At 44.7% G+C, this 16101-nt stretch overlaps 2 protein-coding genes across 7 annotated transcripts; both read right to left on the reverse strand.

Moving 5' to 3' along the window:
* Positions 1-726: 726 nt before the first annotated feature.
* Positions 727-4632, reverse strand: LOC110190562 (uncharacterized). The gene is made up of 4 exons (XM_020961127.2): positions 3177-4632; positions 2736-2846; positions 2253-2675; positions 727-1028 (listed from the first exon to the last, which is right to left on the reverse strand). The coding sequence occupies exons 1-4, from the start codon at positions 3348-3350 to the stop codon at positions 873-875; spliced, it is 864 nt and encodes a 287-aa protein (XP_020816786.2). The 5' UTR covers positions 3351-4632; the 3' UTR covers positions 727-872.
* Positions 4633-6018: 1386 nt separating this feature from the next.
* Positions 6019-16076, reverse strand: teq (Tequila). Of its 6 annotated transcripts, none has more exons than XM_020961489.2 (17): positions 15730-16028; positions 14856-15447; positions 14611-14805; positions 14187-14426; positions 13654-14133; positions 13032-13589; positions 12657-12899; positions 12131-12601; positions 11068-12072; positions 10542-11012; positions 8358-10484; positions 7905-8296; positions 7539-7694; positions 6697-7468; positions 6538-6630; positions 6340-6423; positions 6019-6265 (listed from the first exon to the last, which is right to left on the reverse strand). In XM_020961489.2, the coding sequence occupies exons 1-17, from the start codon at positions 15778-15780 to the stop codon at positions 6129-6131; spliced, it is 8067 nt and encodes a 2688-aa protein (XP_020817148.2). In that variant the 5' UTR covers positions 15781-16028; the 3' UTR covers positions 6019-6128. The 6 variants fall into 6 exon arrangements, with proteins under 6 accessions (XP_020817148.2, XP_086689516.1, XP_086689514.1 ...); XM_086833390.1 differs by having other exon boundaries at positions 14645-14805; positions 15730-15920; XM_086833388.1 differs by lacking the exons at positions 13654-14133; positions 14187-14426 and having other exon boundaries at positions 13032-13482; positions 14645-14805.
* Positions 16077-16101: the final 25 nt, after the last annotated feature.

A 16101-nucleotide genomic window follows, 5' to 3' on the forward strand; every position in this document is an offset into this window, starting at 1 on the left:
AAGATTGTTTATTTTCTTTTTTTATACGAGTGCCAGTCCCAGGGTAGACTCTAGACTACTTAGGCTTTCTCAAAGCTGATAGCTTATCAACCGAGAAGAACGAATTTAAAAAGCCAAAACAGAGCACTCGCCAGACTTGTGAACTTTGAGAGCTAATATCGCGTGAATTTGGAACAAGAAACATAATGCTATTGACTGTTTATGATAGCCATGCTTTGCTGGGGGGTCGCCTCAACCCGGCTATAATCCATTATAAACCACGAGAGCAGTTGCCTAGGTCTGATAAGAGACATCTGCTTGATAGTGTAAAAAAAAAAACACACAACGGGGACTGTTAACAACGTAATCGCACACAGAGTGTGCGACATTGGCATTGGCTTTAGTGTGTGACTGTGTCAACGCGGCGTATGAGCAATATGTATGTACTTACTTTTTTGGCAATCTCTTCAGGCGTTGCCTACTTTTGGGGCTGTATGACTTGGGTTGGAAATTAGAGAAAATAGAGGTTCCTTCGCTGAATTAGTTCCGGTGAATTAGTAATACCAAAAATTCCAGACACCGGGTTGAGATCCCCACTAATTGAATTAAGAATTAATTAAACACTTAACGCCTACAACTAGCCAAGCGGCTAATGCCCACTTAAGTCCCCGTCCCCGTCTTCTGCGTAATTGGGTTTAATTGACAAGACAAGCAATTAAAAGCGGAAGCACTGCGAGTACAGCTCGATTTGGTTAGTTGTTTTTTTCGGGGGAGTGCAACTCGCCTCTCTCTCTATCTTCCTCTGTATTGCTTAAGTAATTTAAATATAAATTAACATATTATGGCTGGACTCATTAAAAAACGCTGCTGTCTGTCTGGAGAGAGATCTTCGATCATTGGTTACGCCCCCAGAAGAAGCGTCCAGCCATCAGCAGGCCAAAGAGGGCAAAGAGGCTGCCACCCAACCTCCCACATCCGTTGCAGACCTTGCGAATGGTCTCCGTGTAGAGGCCGCGGCGGGAAAGCAGATTCCTGATGCTGCGCAGCTCCTGGAAAATGGAAATTAAAAACGTAAGAACATTTATTATTTATAATTAATGAAAAAAAAATAGTGAGACAAATAAGTGCTTTAGAAACGCAACGATTTGCGTGCCATTTTGTTATTAATTAACGATTTAGACACCTCTTGACCTTGTATTTACAAACAAAATAATTACAATAACTTGCTATTGACGCAGGGGAATTTATAAAGGAAAATATTATTAGCTAACAAATAAACAAAAACCTTTGAAAAGAAATTAAATTATAAAGATTAGTTACAAGGAAATTGTTACATTTATGCTACAGGGAAACTGGGAAAGTCTGTTTTAATAAATTAATTTAAGTAGTATTTCTTAAAAACACAATTATTTGAAATAATATTCATAAAGGTAAGTACTAAAAATTATTCTTAAAATGTGTCTAAAACGAATATATGTATATATATATTATATATACTATATTCTAGTCAAAATATAAGTAACTCAAGTAATATATTTAAAATGTAATACTCAGCGCCTTTATATTCAAATAAGCATTTCCCCTTATGTGGATGCATTTTCAATAAATATGTAATAATAAATGCCGTTCTATTGATTAGGATTTCCAAGAAAATATAGTTTCTTTAAATAATCAAACGGCTTGTGTAAATAACTGTGTTCTACGGAATTTTGGTAGATCATTCTCAAAAACTAAAAATATGAATTCATTGGAAAAACATAAATTTTAAACTATATAAACTATAATATAACTAAATAAATGTTTACAAATTTTCTTTTATAGTTATATTCATTTTCATCATCATTTTCTCACAACAATAATATCTATTAAAAAGCACCAGACAATGCTTTTTATTTCCTTGGATAAGAATCTTTCTCTCACAAGACAAAATTAAATAATTAAACGTTATTATTAACTCAAATTTTATAAGATGTAGTTATCTACAATTATTTAACTCAATTAACGCAAAGGGAATGCTTAAATTTCAAATATTATAAAAATATTAATTAAAAGCCATTTACATTTAGTTTTCTATAAAAAAAACAGGTACACAGAAAGAACTAGTTGGTTTTAAATATATGCTAGTTTTTAAGAAGCAAATTAATACTTTCTTAAATAAATCAGTTAGAACTTGTTGCCGTCTGAAGGTCATAGTAAAAAAAAGAAAATAATACTGCTATATATCCCCGTCTGTAGGGTTAAATTTCTTAGAATAAATAACCAAAAGTACTTACATCTGAACTGAGTCCCAGGCGATTGCGGGTCAGCACCACGGTGTATATGGAGCTCTTTACATCATTGCCGCAGAAGGTGAGCACGAGATGATCGTTGACGGCCTTGACCACTTGGACGGTGCCGGTGAATTGGGTGTAGGAGTTCAGGGAGACCAGAGAGCCTCGCTGGTCACCAATATTGGACCACTGACCAGGGGCACTGGTGGTGTAGTTGAAGGTATACTCCAGGTTGTTATCCCGTTCGCTCCACACCAAACGGAGGTACTTCTGCTGTCCCTGGTTATATCTTGTGTGGTATTCATCGCTGTCCAGATATGCAGGTGAAGGTGTGGTGGTAGTGCGTCCAAATTTGTTCTGGTTCCGGTTGTAATCCGGATTTCCGCCATAGCCGCCATAACCTCGGGTGGCTTGTGTAAGACGAACCTGTTAGAGAGTTTACAGTTAAAGGATTTCAAGGGATTTCCGGTGATTTCTTAAACTAACCTGTTCGGTGACATCGGCCAGATGGATAATCACACAGGAATCGTACTCGTAGATCCCAGGAAAGTCTTGGCTGTGCACAATAATCTCGCTGCCGTACCAGAGTCCCATTATCTATACGGATGGATGGATGGATGAATGGATGGATGGTAGGAGGAGGACGGGAGGCTGGTCATTATTACACACTCAAATGTAAAAGCGAATGGAGGTCATTTTGTGCGATTTGCATGCCACTCGCTGTGCGTTCAATTAAATGGGAAAAAATAATAATAAAGAGCCACAACAGGGCTGGGTGGCTGTCGTTTACAGCATTGACATTGGGCGCTCTCTGGGCGCAAAGGGTTAATTAGAACAAATCAGCCCTAATTGCATTAGGCTCTTACAATTGTAAACTAGTTTTTTAAGTATAGAAATAAAGCCTGCAGGAAACATCCGAGATCTCACCTGCTCTAGATCCACCGAGTTCTGGGGATTGATATTCATGCAACGCAGCTCCGAGTTGCTTCTCTGAGTGGTGGAAATCGATGAGGGACTTCCGTAGTTTCCATACTGCTCCACTGCACTTCCGGCAATGAGGCCCCAAAAGAGGGCAAAGATGGCCAAGGACTTGCTGCACATTTCGGGAGATTCTATGCTCTTTTAGAGATCTCTGACAAGCGATCTGTTCCGGATGAAATCTCACAATCAACTAACAAAGAATCCCAACGTTGTGAGCTTAACTCAGTACCGCGATCGCACTCGGTGAGATGAGATGAGGAGCGAGATAGGCGAGGAACCGCCCGAGTTTACTCTTTCGCTCATAAAATGCTAAAGTGAAAAATAAAAAAAATAATAATGAACAGAGAGCCACTGGGGCAGGCAGGCTCGCAGCACACTGAAAGAAAAGGAACTTGAGAAATATTAGATTTAAATAAGAAGCAGTCTAGTATTTTACCTTACTTTACTTCAAAAAATAATAAATCTAAAACCTGTATTTCATTTAACAAATCAAGTTTTTGATATAATATTTATATTTAGCCTGTTAGGTCATCATAAACCATAATAAACAAGAGCTAATCATAGCTGCATCCATCAGAAAGTATAAATAACTTGTTTGGGAAAAAGCTTCTATATTCACAGCATTAAATTAAAGGGAATAAAGATGCATTTTTAACAAATTTAAAGACAAAATATGAGGTTATATATGTTGGTTTATATTTTATTCTAAGGCCTTTAATTTATAAGTTCCATAATTTGTGTTTTCAAATAATGAGCCTTTCTTTAAGAAGTATACATTTTTAATATTAATTTATAGTAAATTTATTACGTTTTTTTACTAGAATATTAAAAAGTTTTAATTTCCTAAAACTATTTCTCTAGGCTGGTTAATAGTGTAAGAGGTTCTTAATCAAAGTTTAAAATAAAGGAGTTTAAAGTGATAAAGAACTTCGTTATTGATAAGTTTGAAAAGCAATAAATATTTTTATGACAACCAAAATGTTGACAATTAATATTTAATTTTAAAATGTACTATACTTTTATTATAAAAAAATCATAAATATAAGCTGACATGCAGTAATGCAATTAATACAGTATTTATTAAGCTAGTTTATTGTTTAGTTTCTCAACTATCCTTCATATCTACCCCTAAATTTTCCTAAACTTCTCCCAAAATATGCACAAATTTTAAACATATTTATTTTCATTTTTCCCAGTGCATTTCGGGGCAAATTGTTGTATTAATTAAGTTAATTGTAGCGCTTTCCAGGCTGATCATCCAATCGCGCGTGCAACGCCCGCACAATACACACAGTACTCACACGAAAAACCGAGTAAAACTCGAACGCAGCGCGTAAACAGCCCCCTTTTGCAGCCCAACTGCTGATCTCCCCTTTGACCCCGCTGGTGTCCGGTGTCAATTGAGTGACCAGCAATTGATGATGGCCCAAAAAGCAGAACGAGCCAGTTGCTCCAGCTCGGTGAGAACCGAGTGAGTCGGATTCCCAGCTCTCTGAATGGGATGAGTAGTAGCTGCTGGATGAGCACTGCAGACTTGTGAATTAAATCATTGTCATCCCAAGTTGTTGTGTGTTGTGAGTTCTCCCGGCAAAAGTTTTCATTGTTGTTATCCGTTTTATTAGCATTGATTATGGATTTAATTCACTCTTTTCGTGTGAGCAAATAAATGTGGAGTGCCGGCTGGCAGTCACTAATGGATACATGTAAATTTATCTAATTAAGAGGGCTCTCATTGACTTGGAAAAACATTAAATGTTGTGAGAGAATTTTGAATTTTAAATTTGATTTATATATATTTATATTAAGTTTAAAATATATCTTTAAATAAGGTGTCTTCCTTTAAAATGTTCCTTAAAAGGGTTTAAATGTTTAAAACATTACTATGCTAGACAGAACAATATGCCATGTTTTGGAATTAATTATATTAAAATCGGACTTCTATATCATATGGTTTGCTGCTTTAGGAGGATATGCAAATATATTGTATTTTATTGTGTATATCTATAGGTACCGTTCAGCTTTGTTATGGTTTACTATAATTTTTTTGGGTATCTCTCCCGATCCAAGATATTTCTCTGGGTCTTTCGATAGATCCCCTCTTTTTCACAATCCCCCAATATACATTTCTCTATCTCTCTCTCTCTCCCTCTCTCTATCTCTAACTTGCTGTCAGCTCTGCTCTAGCACTGTATGCCTCTATCTCTCTCTCTGCACCTGTCTCTAACTCGCAATCTCTCTAGCTCCCTCTCTCTCTCTCTCTCTTCATTTCTCTGTAAGCATCTCTCTCGCTCTGCTCTTATCCACATACTCAGGGGGTATAAATAGAGGCACGATCCTCGCGCCTGCCTCAGTCTGTTGGCGGCTTCCTTCCTGGTAACATCTATAGTGTCAGTGATAACAGTGACAACTCCATCCCAACCCAACTGGATAACCCGTAGAAGTCTCGGTTTACTGGAAACTGAATAATATAACTCTTTACTTAAAGATTTAATCATCGATGAACCCCAGCCAAGTCAGCGAGGTGTAGAAGGATAATTGTTTGGCCTTTACTGCGGTAAGTCCCAACTAGGAAAATTACTTTCTATAATATAATATATCATATAGCTGCTAAAACATTTCAAACTTGTATAAAATGATAGGAAATAGCCAGCTCCCATTAAGCCATAAAAAGCGTAATAACTTTAATAACTTTATTATTATTTACACTAAAATAGTTCCGACACTAATAAAAAATACTATAAGCATTTGTGGTGTCTATAATAATTTCAATTCCCATTGTAATAACAGATTTATTTAAATCATTTTCATAAAATTCTGATTTATTTTGCAATTCCTCTACAAAATTCTTATAAAATATTGGTCATGTAAAATAAAGGAAATTATTAATGGAAACTCCTTTTAGAAACGCTGCAAGCTTTCATTGATTTTCTCATAAATCCAATCGATATAATGATTGACTCGAACATAGACGCCTGGCCGGTTCTTGTAGCCACAGTGCTGACCCCACGATATCAGGCCATACAAGGTCTCGCCATCTGCGAATAAAAATTGGAAAGTAATATTAAGATTATCTGAGGTAAAAATAAAATGTATAAGAAGATCTATATACCATCATCGGAGCAGACTAGCGGACCGCCTGAATCACCTTCGCAGGCGTCCACACTCTCGTCCATGGAGCCGGCGCAAAACATGCCTGAAAATAAGTGGAAAACTTGTGGTGTTAATTCCTGAACAAACTGGTTTCATGCGCACAATCCCAGAGTCTATTGAACGCTTCAGTAATTATAATAGTTTAATTTCCACACACCTTCTGACATGGCAGAGCCGTACACATTTGATTGTTTGCAGACATGATCCGGAAGAATGGGCAGCTCAGCTGAGCCCAACACTTGGGCAGGAGCTAGAAAAAATAAATATAACAAAAATTAATTAGGGAATAAATTAATTAATTCCAAAACATTCTTACTAGACACTCCTGCTTTAATGGAACCCCATCCGGAAATAGTACAGTTTCTGTTTTCCACCAACTTCGAATTCTTCTCCGGCAGGCAAATCGGTTGGACATAGTCACTGAACTTCAATGGAGTCTTCAGTACAACCAAGGCAATATCATTGTTCATGTGCGTTCCCTTCCGGAACCCCTCGTGTATGTACCAGGTCTCAATGAATGTGTCCACTTCGGAGGACTCCGCTATGTTGGCATAGTGGTCTCCAACGCGTACGAAGTACGCTCCCTTTTGCGTTCCATACACACAATGGGCAGCGGTGAGGAGATGCCGCTTGGAGATTACCACAGCTCCACACCAATGGCTAGAGATGTGACCGCGTCCCCGAGTTCTGATGGTGGCCTGCCATGGATGACGACCACGCTGTGCCACATTTCCACGGACCACGCGCTGCTCATGATGGGCATACTCATCGGTCAGATCGTCCTTGAAGATACCACAGCGACGGGGAGTGCGCAGAGCCTTACTGGAACGCTCCCATAACCCGATTTGGTTGTACGATTTCTCAGCATTCTCCTGTCGGCCGCCTTTGATGGGATTCTGTGACAACTTCTGGCTACGCGGTGGTGGTCCAGCGGTGCAGTGCAAGGCCACATCCTCAGTGTGATTGCAGTTGTTCTCGCCCCAGTTCCAGTGGCTACATTTGTCAATGCCCGTCTCGTTGCCAAAGCACATCACCTGATCCAGCCAAATGGGTCCGTTGCCATTGCCAAAGATGTTCTTCTCAATGGTCTGAGGAGGAGTAATTAAAAAGAAGGTTTTGTTTTTCTTGGAACTCTCGGATAGACTTTAAAATTCTCACCGCTGGTCCATAGAAACCCATGGAGTTGCAGGCCACTTGGGCAGACTTCTGATTGAAGTCATCATCGCAAACACTGCCCCAGACGCCATGATACTTGACCTCCAGACGGCCCTCGGTGGGGCTGCGTCCACCCTCCAAACGGTACTGAATAGGTGCCTATAAGGATAAGGATAAGGTAAGGATTATTATAAATGATAGAAATATATCAAAATAATATCTAGAAAGATAAACATTTAATTTTAAAAATTTCACATTCGGTCTTACTAGTTTTCATATATCACTCATATTCGCCCTCATATTTCTCCTCCAGTCTCAAAGAGTTATTACTCGTAGTTTCCCCCATGGAGAACCTAATGGCAAACCCACCTGACAGACGGCAGCACATTCGTCTGACTTATCCGCACAATCCTCGGTGTTGTCGCAAACAAAGGCCGGCGGTATGCACTCCTTGGAGGTGTGGCACAGCCAGTAGTTGTTGGGACACTTCATCACCGGCACCTTGCAGATGACGCCCGCCACCTCGTCGACGCCACAGTTGTGAACGCCCCACCCCTTGAAGGGGCACTCGCTCAACTTCGTTTCGTTGCCGCGACACTCGACCTCATCCATCACATAGTTAAAGTCCTGATTTGGCGGAGCATAGAAAGAGTTACCGCGCACCTCCTGGGCGCCCATCGGGAAACCCAGTTCCCGGCATACAACATCGGCATCCTTAAGGCCGAACTTGTCATCGCAAACATAGCCCCACTGGCCATTAGCTGGATAAGGATTCAGAGGTTTCAGTGAAGTTTAAGAGATAAAACCAAGAAATCAACTCACCCTTGACTTCGATGCGACCCATGTGAGGTTTTTCTCCGCCCGTCAAGCGCACCTCGTAGTCCCTGGGCGGGCAATTGAGCTCATCCTTTCCATTGTCGCAGTTCTTTTGGCCATTGCAGACCTGCTCCTTCTTCAGGCACTTGCCATTTCCACAATCAAACTCACAGTCATCAACGAAACTTGAGCGTACACTAAGCTTGGGAGTCACTTCCTCGGCATTGGGATTGGGCTCCCAATCCTCCTCTTGCTCCTCCTCCGGCTGGTGGTGCTGGTCAGGCTCATTGGGTTTCGGGAACGGATTGGGCAGCTCTGGATGGCGACGATGGAAGTCGGCACTGTGCTCGTGATGGGGATGGTGGTGCTCGTGGTGATGGTGGTGGTTCAAGGGATAGGAATTGTGGTTGGGATAGTGCTTGGAGAACGGATCGGGTAGATTTGGATGGCGCTGGTGGTAATCACGACTGTGACCGGGCGCATGCCAATTGGTTCTTGCCGTCGTCGTTGTGGTTGTCGGGGTTGTGTCAATCCTGGCTCGGCGGGTGCTCCGCTGGAAGTCTGTCGAGGAGTACGTGGTACTGGGATTTAGGGTCTGCTCAGTTCGGGCCGTCTCCCTGGCATCTGGAAAAACATAGTCGTCGTCAACGGAGTCCAGGCTCTCCTGTTCCCCGGCTTTGATCAGTTCGGCGTCGTAGTCTAAGTCGGTTTTAGAGAAAGGAATTGGAGGGGTGCTCCGGGTGGTGGTAGGAGTGGTTCTGCGGGTAGTGGTAGTGGTTGTGCTGGGAGTTGTGGTTGGTGGCTTGCTAATCACGGAAACAATGGCGGATTCAGCCTGTTTGGCTAGTTGCTCTTGAGCATTGCCACTGTGATTGAAATAGGGACGCAGCATGAGCTTGAGAGCCTCCTTCATGGCCAATTCGGAGTTGGGATCACTGCCCGCCGGAGACTGCCCAGAGTTGGGTTTATAAAACTTGTGGTCAAAGGGAGGTGGCACTAAAGCACTTCGCTGTGTTGTGGTTGTAAAATCATCGTCGTCATAGAAAGGCTCCTCCTCTTCGGGATTAAAAGGATCGAGCTCATGAGACGGCGTCGTAGTTACCACAGGTGGGACCTTGGCCCAGGAAGCATTTCGAGAGTGCGAAATCCCAGCATAGGAGGGACTATAATGCGGGTGACTAGGATTCCGCGGAGGAGCAGTTCCATTACCCAGTACTGGATAAATAGGGAAGGTGTGAAGTCTGCTTCCCAACTGCGGCAAGGGAGTGGTAGATGTTGTTGTGGGTGTTGGAAGAGGAGTAGGTTTTAAACCAGAAGGAGGATCTGCTCTAGGAGGCAAGAGGCCACCATATAAATTAGATTCATTTGCCAAGGGCAACCCAGAGCTTGGCTGAGCAAGGGATTCCTGGGGATTCTCCGGTCTCCTAGGATCATAGTTAGAAGGAACTGGTGCCTGACGGCTACCACTTGGAGCAGAGCCACTTGGCAACTGATCAGGATAAAAGCGAGGCGGTGATCCCGGTATGGGTGGCGGTCCCTGATAGGGATCTTGGGGTTTCTGTTGGTCATCATAGTCCGAGTCAAGGGGCCTCTGGCCAGGCAGAGGAGGATTATAATTTGCGGGTTCTCGACTAGCACCAGGAGAGGCGGGATTTATGGGTCGCTGTCCTCCCAGAGGAGCCAGTGGAGGCATGGGATGCCAGCCGTTTCCAGGCGAGCCGTGTTCAATTCTGCGGCTATACCCTTCACGAGATGGAACTGGCTTTTCATCCTCCTCCTGAACGGGTTGGGCGTAGTAGACCTTGCCGGGATTGCTGGGTGCTATTGGTGCCATGGGAGCCAGTGGTGTCTTATAGGTACTATGATAATTACGGTTCGGCTGCAGTGATCCCTCTACATATAAAACGTTTTGGGAGGGTCCACGCTGTACGTAGGAGCTTTCCTGTCCAGACCAGGATCCTTGCTGATGATGGGGATTCTGCTCCAATCCAATGCCAGCTGGTCGCTGCATATTCATGTCCCTCCAGCGGTCTCCATCGCTGATCACACGAGTTGTAGTCGTCGTTTTGGTTGTGTACCGATTTCCCCACTGATCCCTGCCAGAGGTCTCGTAGGACTTCGATTGGCGATTGTCTGAAAGCAGAAAGAGAATCTTAAAAAGTGCGAGACTTGGTCCCAGGGATTAGTAACCATTGGAGGGAGCTATCCAGCCACCGGAGGTGCCCTCTCCCCGAACCAGATAATCGGAGCGATCGTGGCTCGGCAGCTTCTCATCCAGCACACACAATCTGCGCGAGACGCTGAAAATCTGTTGGCTAGGACAATCGTAGATCTCAGCGTGTCCAGGCTCGCAGCGAAGATATTTGCTGGACACCCGGGGATGTGGCAGGGAGCCCGTGATGCCCTCGGGACAGGCAGGCACAGCGCCTTCGGCCATCATCTTTTGAGTCCAATCGTAGATAATGTGCAGCTCACTGAGCGTGTACAAACGATCCTCCCGCTGCACCTGAGCCTGTGGCTTGCAAATGCCATGGGACACACTGAAGTGCTGCTCCGCCGGACAACTCATCAAAGTCATGCCATTGGGACCGCAGCTCAGGTACTGAGAGCAGTCAAAGGGATACACATAGAAACCGATGGCCCCACGGGGACAGCCCAGAACTGCAAAGTAAGATGGATCAGGAGCTGTTCTTAGCCAAGTTTCTCCTTCACTCACGATCCTCCTGCTCGGCTTGCTTCTTTACGAACGGTATGCGGTCTGTGGCGGCCACCAGCTGCTCGGGCAGACAGTAGCCGCGCGAAATGCTGAACACATCGAGGGCCAGACACTGCCTGACCAGCGTGTGACCCTCAAGGCAGGTCAGATAACCCATGGCATCGAAGGGATTTGGGAACAGACCACTAACTCTCGGCGGGCACATCAAAAGAGCCGGTGGAGCTGAAGGCTGTATTCCTCCGGGATAATAAGAAGCTCCGCCAGCTGATTGAAATCCTCCAGTTAATTGATTACTCGATTGGTATCCTCCATTGATTACAGAACTGCCATGAGCTCCACCTTGTGCTTGAGAAGACCATTGATAACCCCCATTGTTTTGGGAATATGGTGGATATCCGCCAGTAGATTGAGAAGGCTGTTGGTAACCTCCAGGAGATTGATGAGCTTGCTGATAACCGCCAGTGAACTGAGAAGACTGTTGGTAGCCTCCAGAAGCTTGAGAAGGTTGTTGGTAGCCTCCAGTAAATTGATGAGGCTGCTGATAACCACCAGAAGTTTGAGTATGCTGTTGGTAACCTCCGGAATATTGAGGTTGTTGGTATCCTCCAGTTGAAGGTTGGTATCCTGGCGGCTGATAATCTCCAGTAAGCTTAGCAGGGGGTTGACCAGGTTGTGGTATTAAGCCGTGAGTGTAAGGTGGTGTCTGGTATCCTCCACTTGAGGAATATCCTCCATTTCTGCCCTGCTCGCCTTCCTCTTCCGCCTCCTGGCTCAATTCATGCTGCGTCTCGGCTAAGTACTCCACCCGATCGAAGGAATCGGTCACCTTATCCCTGATCACGCACATTCGCTGGGAGATGCTGAACACTTCACCCTGGTCACAGTTTCCAATGGAGGTCTGCTGGTCCCTACATATTAGGTACTTGGTGCAGTCGAAGGGATGCAGATAGTAGCCCTGAGCTTGGGGAGAACACGTCAGCGTTGTGAGGTCCTGCATGAAGTCAGCTGCGGATGGAAAGGTCACCTAGTATCCACTTGGAAGATCATTAAGAGAGAAGCTTACTCGAGAATTGGACACTGATGTAGGCATGATTCAGATAGTCGTGAAGAGGCAAAAGGTGTCTTGCCACGCACTCACGCTTGGACAGACTGTACAGAGAGCCCGAGGGACAACAAACAACCTGGAGAAGACCATTCTGGCACTTGACAAAGTGACCGGCATGAAAAGGATAGGGGAAGTTGCCTTGGAGGCTCAGCGGACATCCTCTGAGGGGCGACTGGTGAACCTGAGTGTCCTGATAGGTGTAAGTTGTTGTCGTCGTTGTCTGCACTTCCTCCCAGAATTTCACACGGTCTCTACTTGTTACTTGACGATTTGGACGGCAAGCGCGCTGGGACAAACTAAAGGCCATTTGGGGTCCACAGCTAAGAATGGACATCTTGCCACCGTCGGAACAACGCACATATTTTCCGGCATCGTAGGGATACAGATGAAGACCATCGGTGCCACCAGGACAAGCGGAGAGGATCATGGCTGGGAGATCGAAATGTTAAAAGTCTTATGCTGGATACCTAGTCTCAGGACTTACACAGCTCATAGCTAATCTCAGACACCACATAGGAGACATAGTCGGTGTAGCTTAGCTGCGTCTTGGGCTGACAATTTCCCCGAGATATACTGAACACATGACCAGGCTCACAGCTCTGCACTGCCAATTTGGCAGCCTTGCACAGAAGGAACTTGGTTTGGTCAAAGGGATGCACGAACTGACCGTCTGCCCCATGTGGACACAAGAGGTCTGACAGATGTTCGGCAGTTGGAGGGGGATTGTCTAGGATGGAACACAGGCATTACATCTTAATTTAAACCAGGCAAGCGAAAGATGGAAGCTTTATGGAGATCCAAACCCAAATGCAGAAGCAGGTGAATCGAGCAAGTATTTCCTTATGGAACAACGACTTACTGGCAGTCTGTGGTGGTGAGTAATTCTGGAGGTGACCCGTTGGATAACCTGGACTTGGATGACCCCGGTTGAGTTGGATAAGTTCCGCCGAAGAGCTTCTGCCACTGCAGTCCACCTTATTGGCAAAGTCACAAGTGGAACTCACTGTGCTAAATGCAGTTCCCGGTCCACAATCCTTGACATAAGTTAATCCATTGGCACATTCCAGGAACTTGGTGCAATCGAATGGATGGGCATGAAGGCCAGAAACACCTGGCGGGCAGTTAATATCCCCGCCATAGTCCAAGCTCCTTTCCTTTTCTATGGGTGCTGTCATCTGATGAGTTGTGGTCACCGTTGTCTCAATCAGATATTCCACACGTTCGTTGGGCTTCTTGACCTCATCTTTGGGCAAGCACCTTTGCTGTGGAATGCTGAAAACTTCATCCTGCTGACAGCTCTCGATGTAGGTCTGTTGATTGAAGCACTTGATGTACTTGGTGCAATCGAAGGGATGCAGATAATAACCCTCGGTTTGGGGAGGACAAGTCACCATCGATAAATCCACTATATTTTCAGCTGTGAAGGGATAGGGGCATTTTTAATAGGAGACAATCTGAAAGAGGCTCCTCAGAGGGCTTACTCGAAAACTGGACACTGATATAGGCGTAATCCAGGTAGTCATGGGTGGCGAGAAGGTGTCGAGCCACACACTCGCGCTGAGTGAGGCTAAACAGTGTTCCCGTGGGACAACAAACAATCTCCAGGGCACCATCCTGGCACTTTATATAGTGGCCAGCATGGAAGGGATAGGCATAGTTCTTTCGGACATTAGATGGACACCACTTGAGTGAGGAAAGCTGGCTCTGCGACCGGCCCTGACTGTCCTGATAGTAAGTGGTCGTAGTCTGAACCTGAATCTCCTCCCAGTACTTGACCCGATCTGCATGGTTTAGTTGATGACGTGGGAGACAAGCTCTTTGGGACAAACTGAAGGCCTTCTGGGGATCACAGCTCAAGATGGACATCCGGCCGCCAGCCGAGCACTGAACGTACCTGCTGGCATCATAGGGATACAGATGATACCCCTCGATGTTGCCCGGACAGGCAGTTAAAATAGAGGCTAATAGAATTTCTTAATGCGATGGAGTTTAAAGGACATTTCAATCGACTTACAATAGTCAAGGCTGATCAGTGAGACAATTAAGGTGACATAATCGGTGACCACCAGCTGCGATTTGGGGTGACAGTATCCCCTCGATATGCTAAACACATAACCGGGCTGACAGCTTTGCACCATGTTAACCTTACAGTTTATAAACTTGGTCTGGTCGAAGGGATGGACGAACAGACCCACAGCTCCCACGGGACACAGGAGATAATTCACCTGAAGCGCCGCAGAGGTTAAAGCGGAAGCTGGTATAATGCAGAAGGATTAGGATTTCAAATATACAGGAAGAATATAGTAGAATTTAAAAAGAAAAGTAGCAAAGCATGAACCCAAAGCGCAGGATGAGAAAGAAACCCAGAAATGTATAAGCAGAATGAAACCAGCAAAGCAAAGGCAGGCAGGCAGGATAAGAAATGAAAACGAACTTACAGGAGGTCTGAGCGGAGCCTGAGTAAACACATACCAATCTGAAGCCATCAAAGATCTGACCCTGTGGACACTGTTCCACCTGAGGCTGGACACCGATGCCGCATCGCAGATACTGGTGCGGATCGTGGGGATGCGGATGGAGGCCACGTGTGCCGGGCGGACAGCCCAGCTGTTCCGAGGACACCGCCGAATAGGCTGACCCGTGTGTTAGTTAAACATTTACAATATGCATTACTTATACGTACCGTGGCCCGATGATCCTGATGCTCCTCCTCCAGCTCCTCCACTGACGCCGCAATCGACGGTGCCTTTGTGTACACAGACGAGCATTGATGGATTGAAAGCCGTTCCTGGTCCGCAGTCCTGGACAAAGGCATGTCCATTGGCGCAATTAAGGAACTTGGTGCAATCAGTTGGATGCGGATGCAATCCGTTCACTCCATTCGGACACTTGGGATCGCTGTCCAATTGCCTCAATCGTCCTAATCGAGTGCTTTCCGCTGGGGCAACAGCTCCTCCTCCTGCAGACGAGCATTCAACATTGGTGGGATGATCACACTGCAGTGTCTTGGGATTGAAGAGCGTTCCCGGTGAACAGGTCTGGATTGTGGCGCTGCCTCCGTTGCAGTTCACAAAGCGATGGCAGTCATGGGGATAGGCCACTAGACCCTGGAAATTTGGCGGACAAGCCGATTCCCGCTGGTAAATAGGCTGCTGCTGTTCTCCTCCATAAGCCGAGTGCCCCGAGTATGCTGCTGATAACCCCGCTTGTTCCGACTGCTGAGTGCCGCTCCGGTAACCGCTGACTCCTGATCGATAAGCTATAACCCCGGGTCGCTGCGCAAGCACAATTATGAAATATTATTGCAAAATTGAAAGCAATTATGAACGATCTTTAGTGCTAATAGTTTATAATTAGGATCAATTTTGGGTTTTGAACATGTACTTGAGGTTTGAGATAATATTTAAATTAAAAACTGCAAAAAAAAAACTAATTATATATACAAGTTTCAATATTTAACAAGATTATTTGATAATAACTTTACTTTAAAACCGGAATTTATAATTTGTTTCACTTGATCCTTATAGAAACTTGATATTTCAATATAAAATACTAACATCCACTAAAAGGATCGCCAGGCTTAGGCCCAGGATGGCCCACTTGGCCATTATCCTCAGATTTAGCTGTATTCACTTTATATATAGATGTATTTTCAATATAGCACCGATGCTGATAGCAATTGCATTCGAAAACGCGCACGAATGTTAATATTTTTCGTTGTGATCCCGTCCAAGTGCCAGGCTCGACTGACTCAGACCTCAAGATCGCATTTCAATTGGGGCTCGGGATGAATCTGTATCCCCACCGCTGCTGCCGCTGATAGAGATGCTCTCGGATGTCGCCGAGCCAATTGAGTGGACGTACCACTATCTCCGCTACTAATCTCAAGACCTTTCTCGCCGCCTTATCTCCTTGTCCCCCTATTTTAT

Source organism: Drosophila serrata, unplaced genomic scaffold (assembly GCF_035046125.1).
Source record: "Drosophila serrata isolate PLE 108 unplaced genomic scaffold, ASM3504612v1 contig_272, whole genome shotgun sequence".
Lineage (NCBI taxonomy): Eukaryota > Metazoa > Arthropoda > Insecta > Diptera > Drosophilidae > Drosophila > Drosophila serrata.

Excerpts from the sequence above, each read along its gene's own strand:
- LOC110190562 (XM_020961127.2), bottom strand. The coding sequence starts at position 3,350 with ATGTGCAGCAAGTCCTTGGCCATCTTTGCCCTCTTTTGGGGCCTCATT. Across the intron at positions 2,676-2,735 it reads TGGCCGATGTCACCGAACAG|GTTCGTCTTACACAAGCCAC; the intron begins GTTAGTTTAAGA and ends ACTCTCTAACAG. Across the intron at positions 1,029-2,252 it reads GCCTGGGACTCAGTTCAGAT|GAGCTGCGCAGCATCAGGAA; the intron begins GTAAGTACTTTT and ends TCCATTTTCCAG.
- teq (XM_020961489.2), bottom strand. The coding sequence starts at position 15,780 with ATGGCCAAGTGGGCCATCCTGGGCCTAAGCCTGGCGATCCTTTTAGTG. Across the intron at positions 14,134-14,186 it reads ACTGATCAGCCTTGACTATT|CCTCTATTTTAACTGCCTGT; the intron begins GTAAGTCGATTG and ends AAATTCTATTAG. Across the intron at positions 12,073-12,130 it reads CATCAGTGTCCAATTCTCGA|CTGACTTCATGCAGGACCTC; the intron begins GTAAGCTTCTCT and ends TTCCATCCGCAG.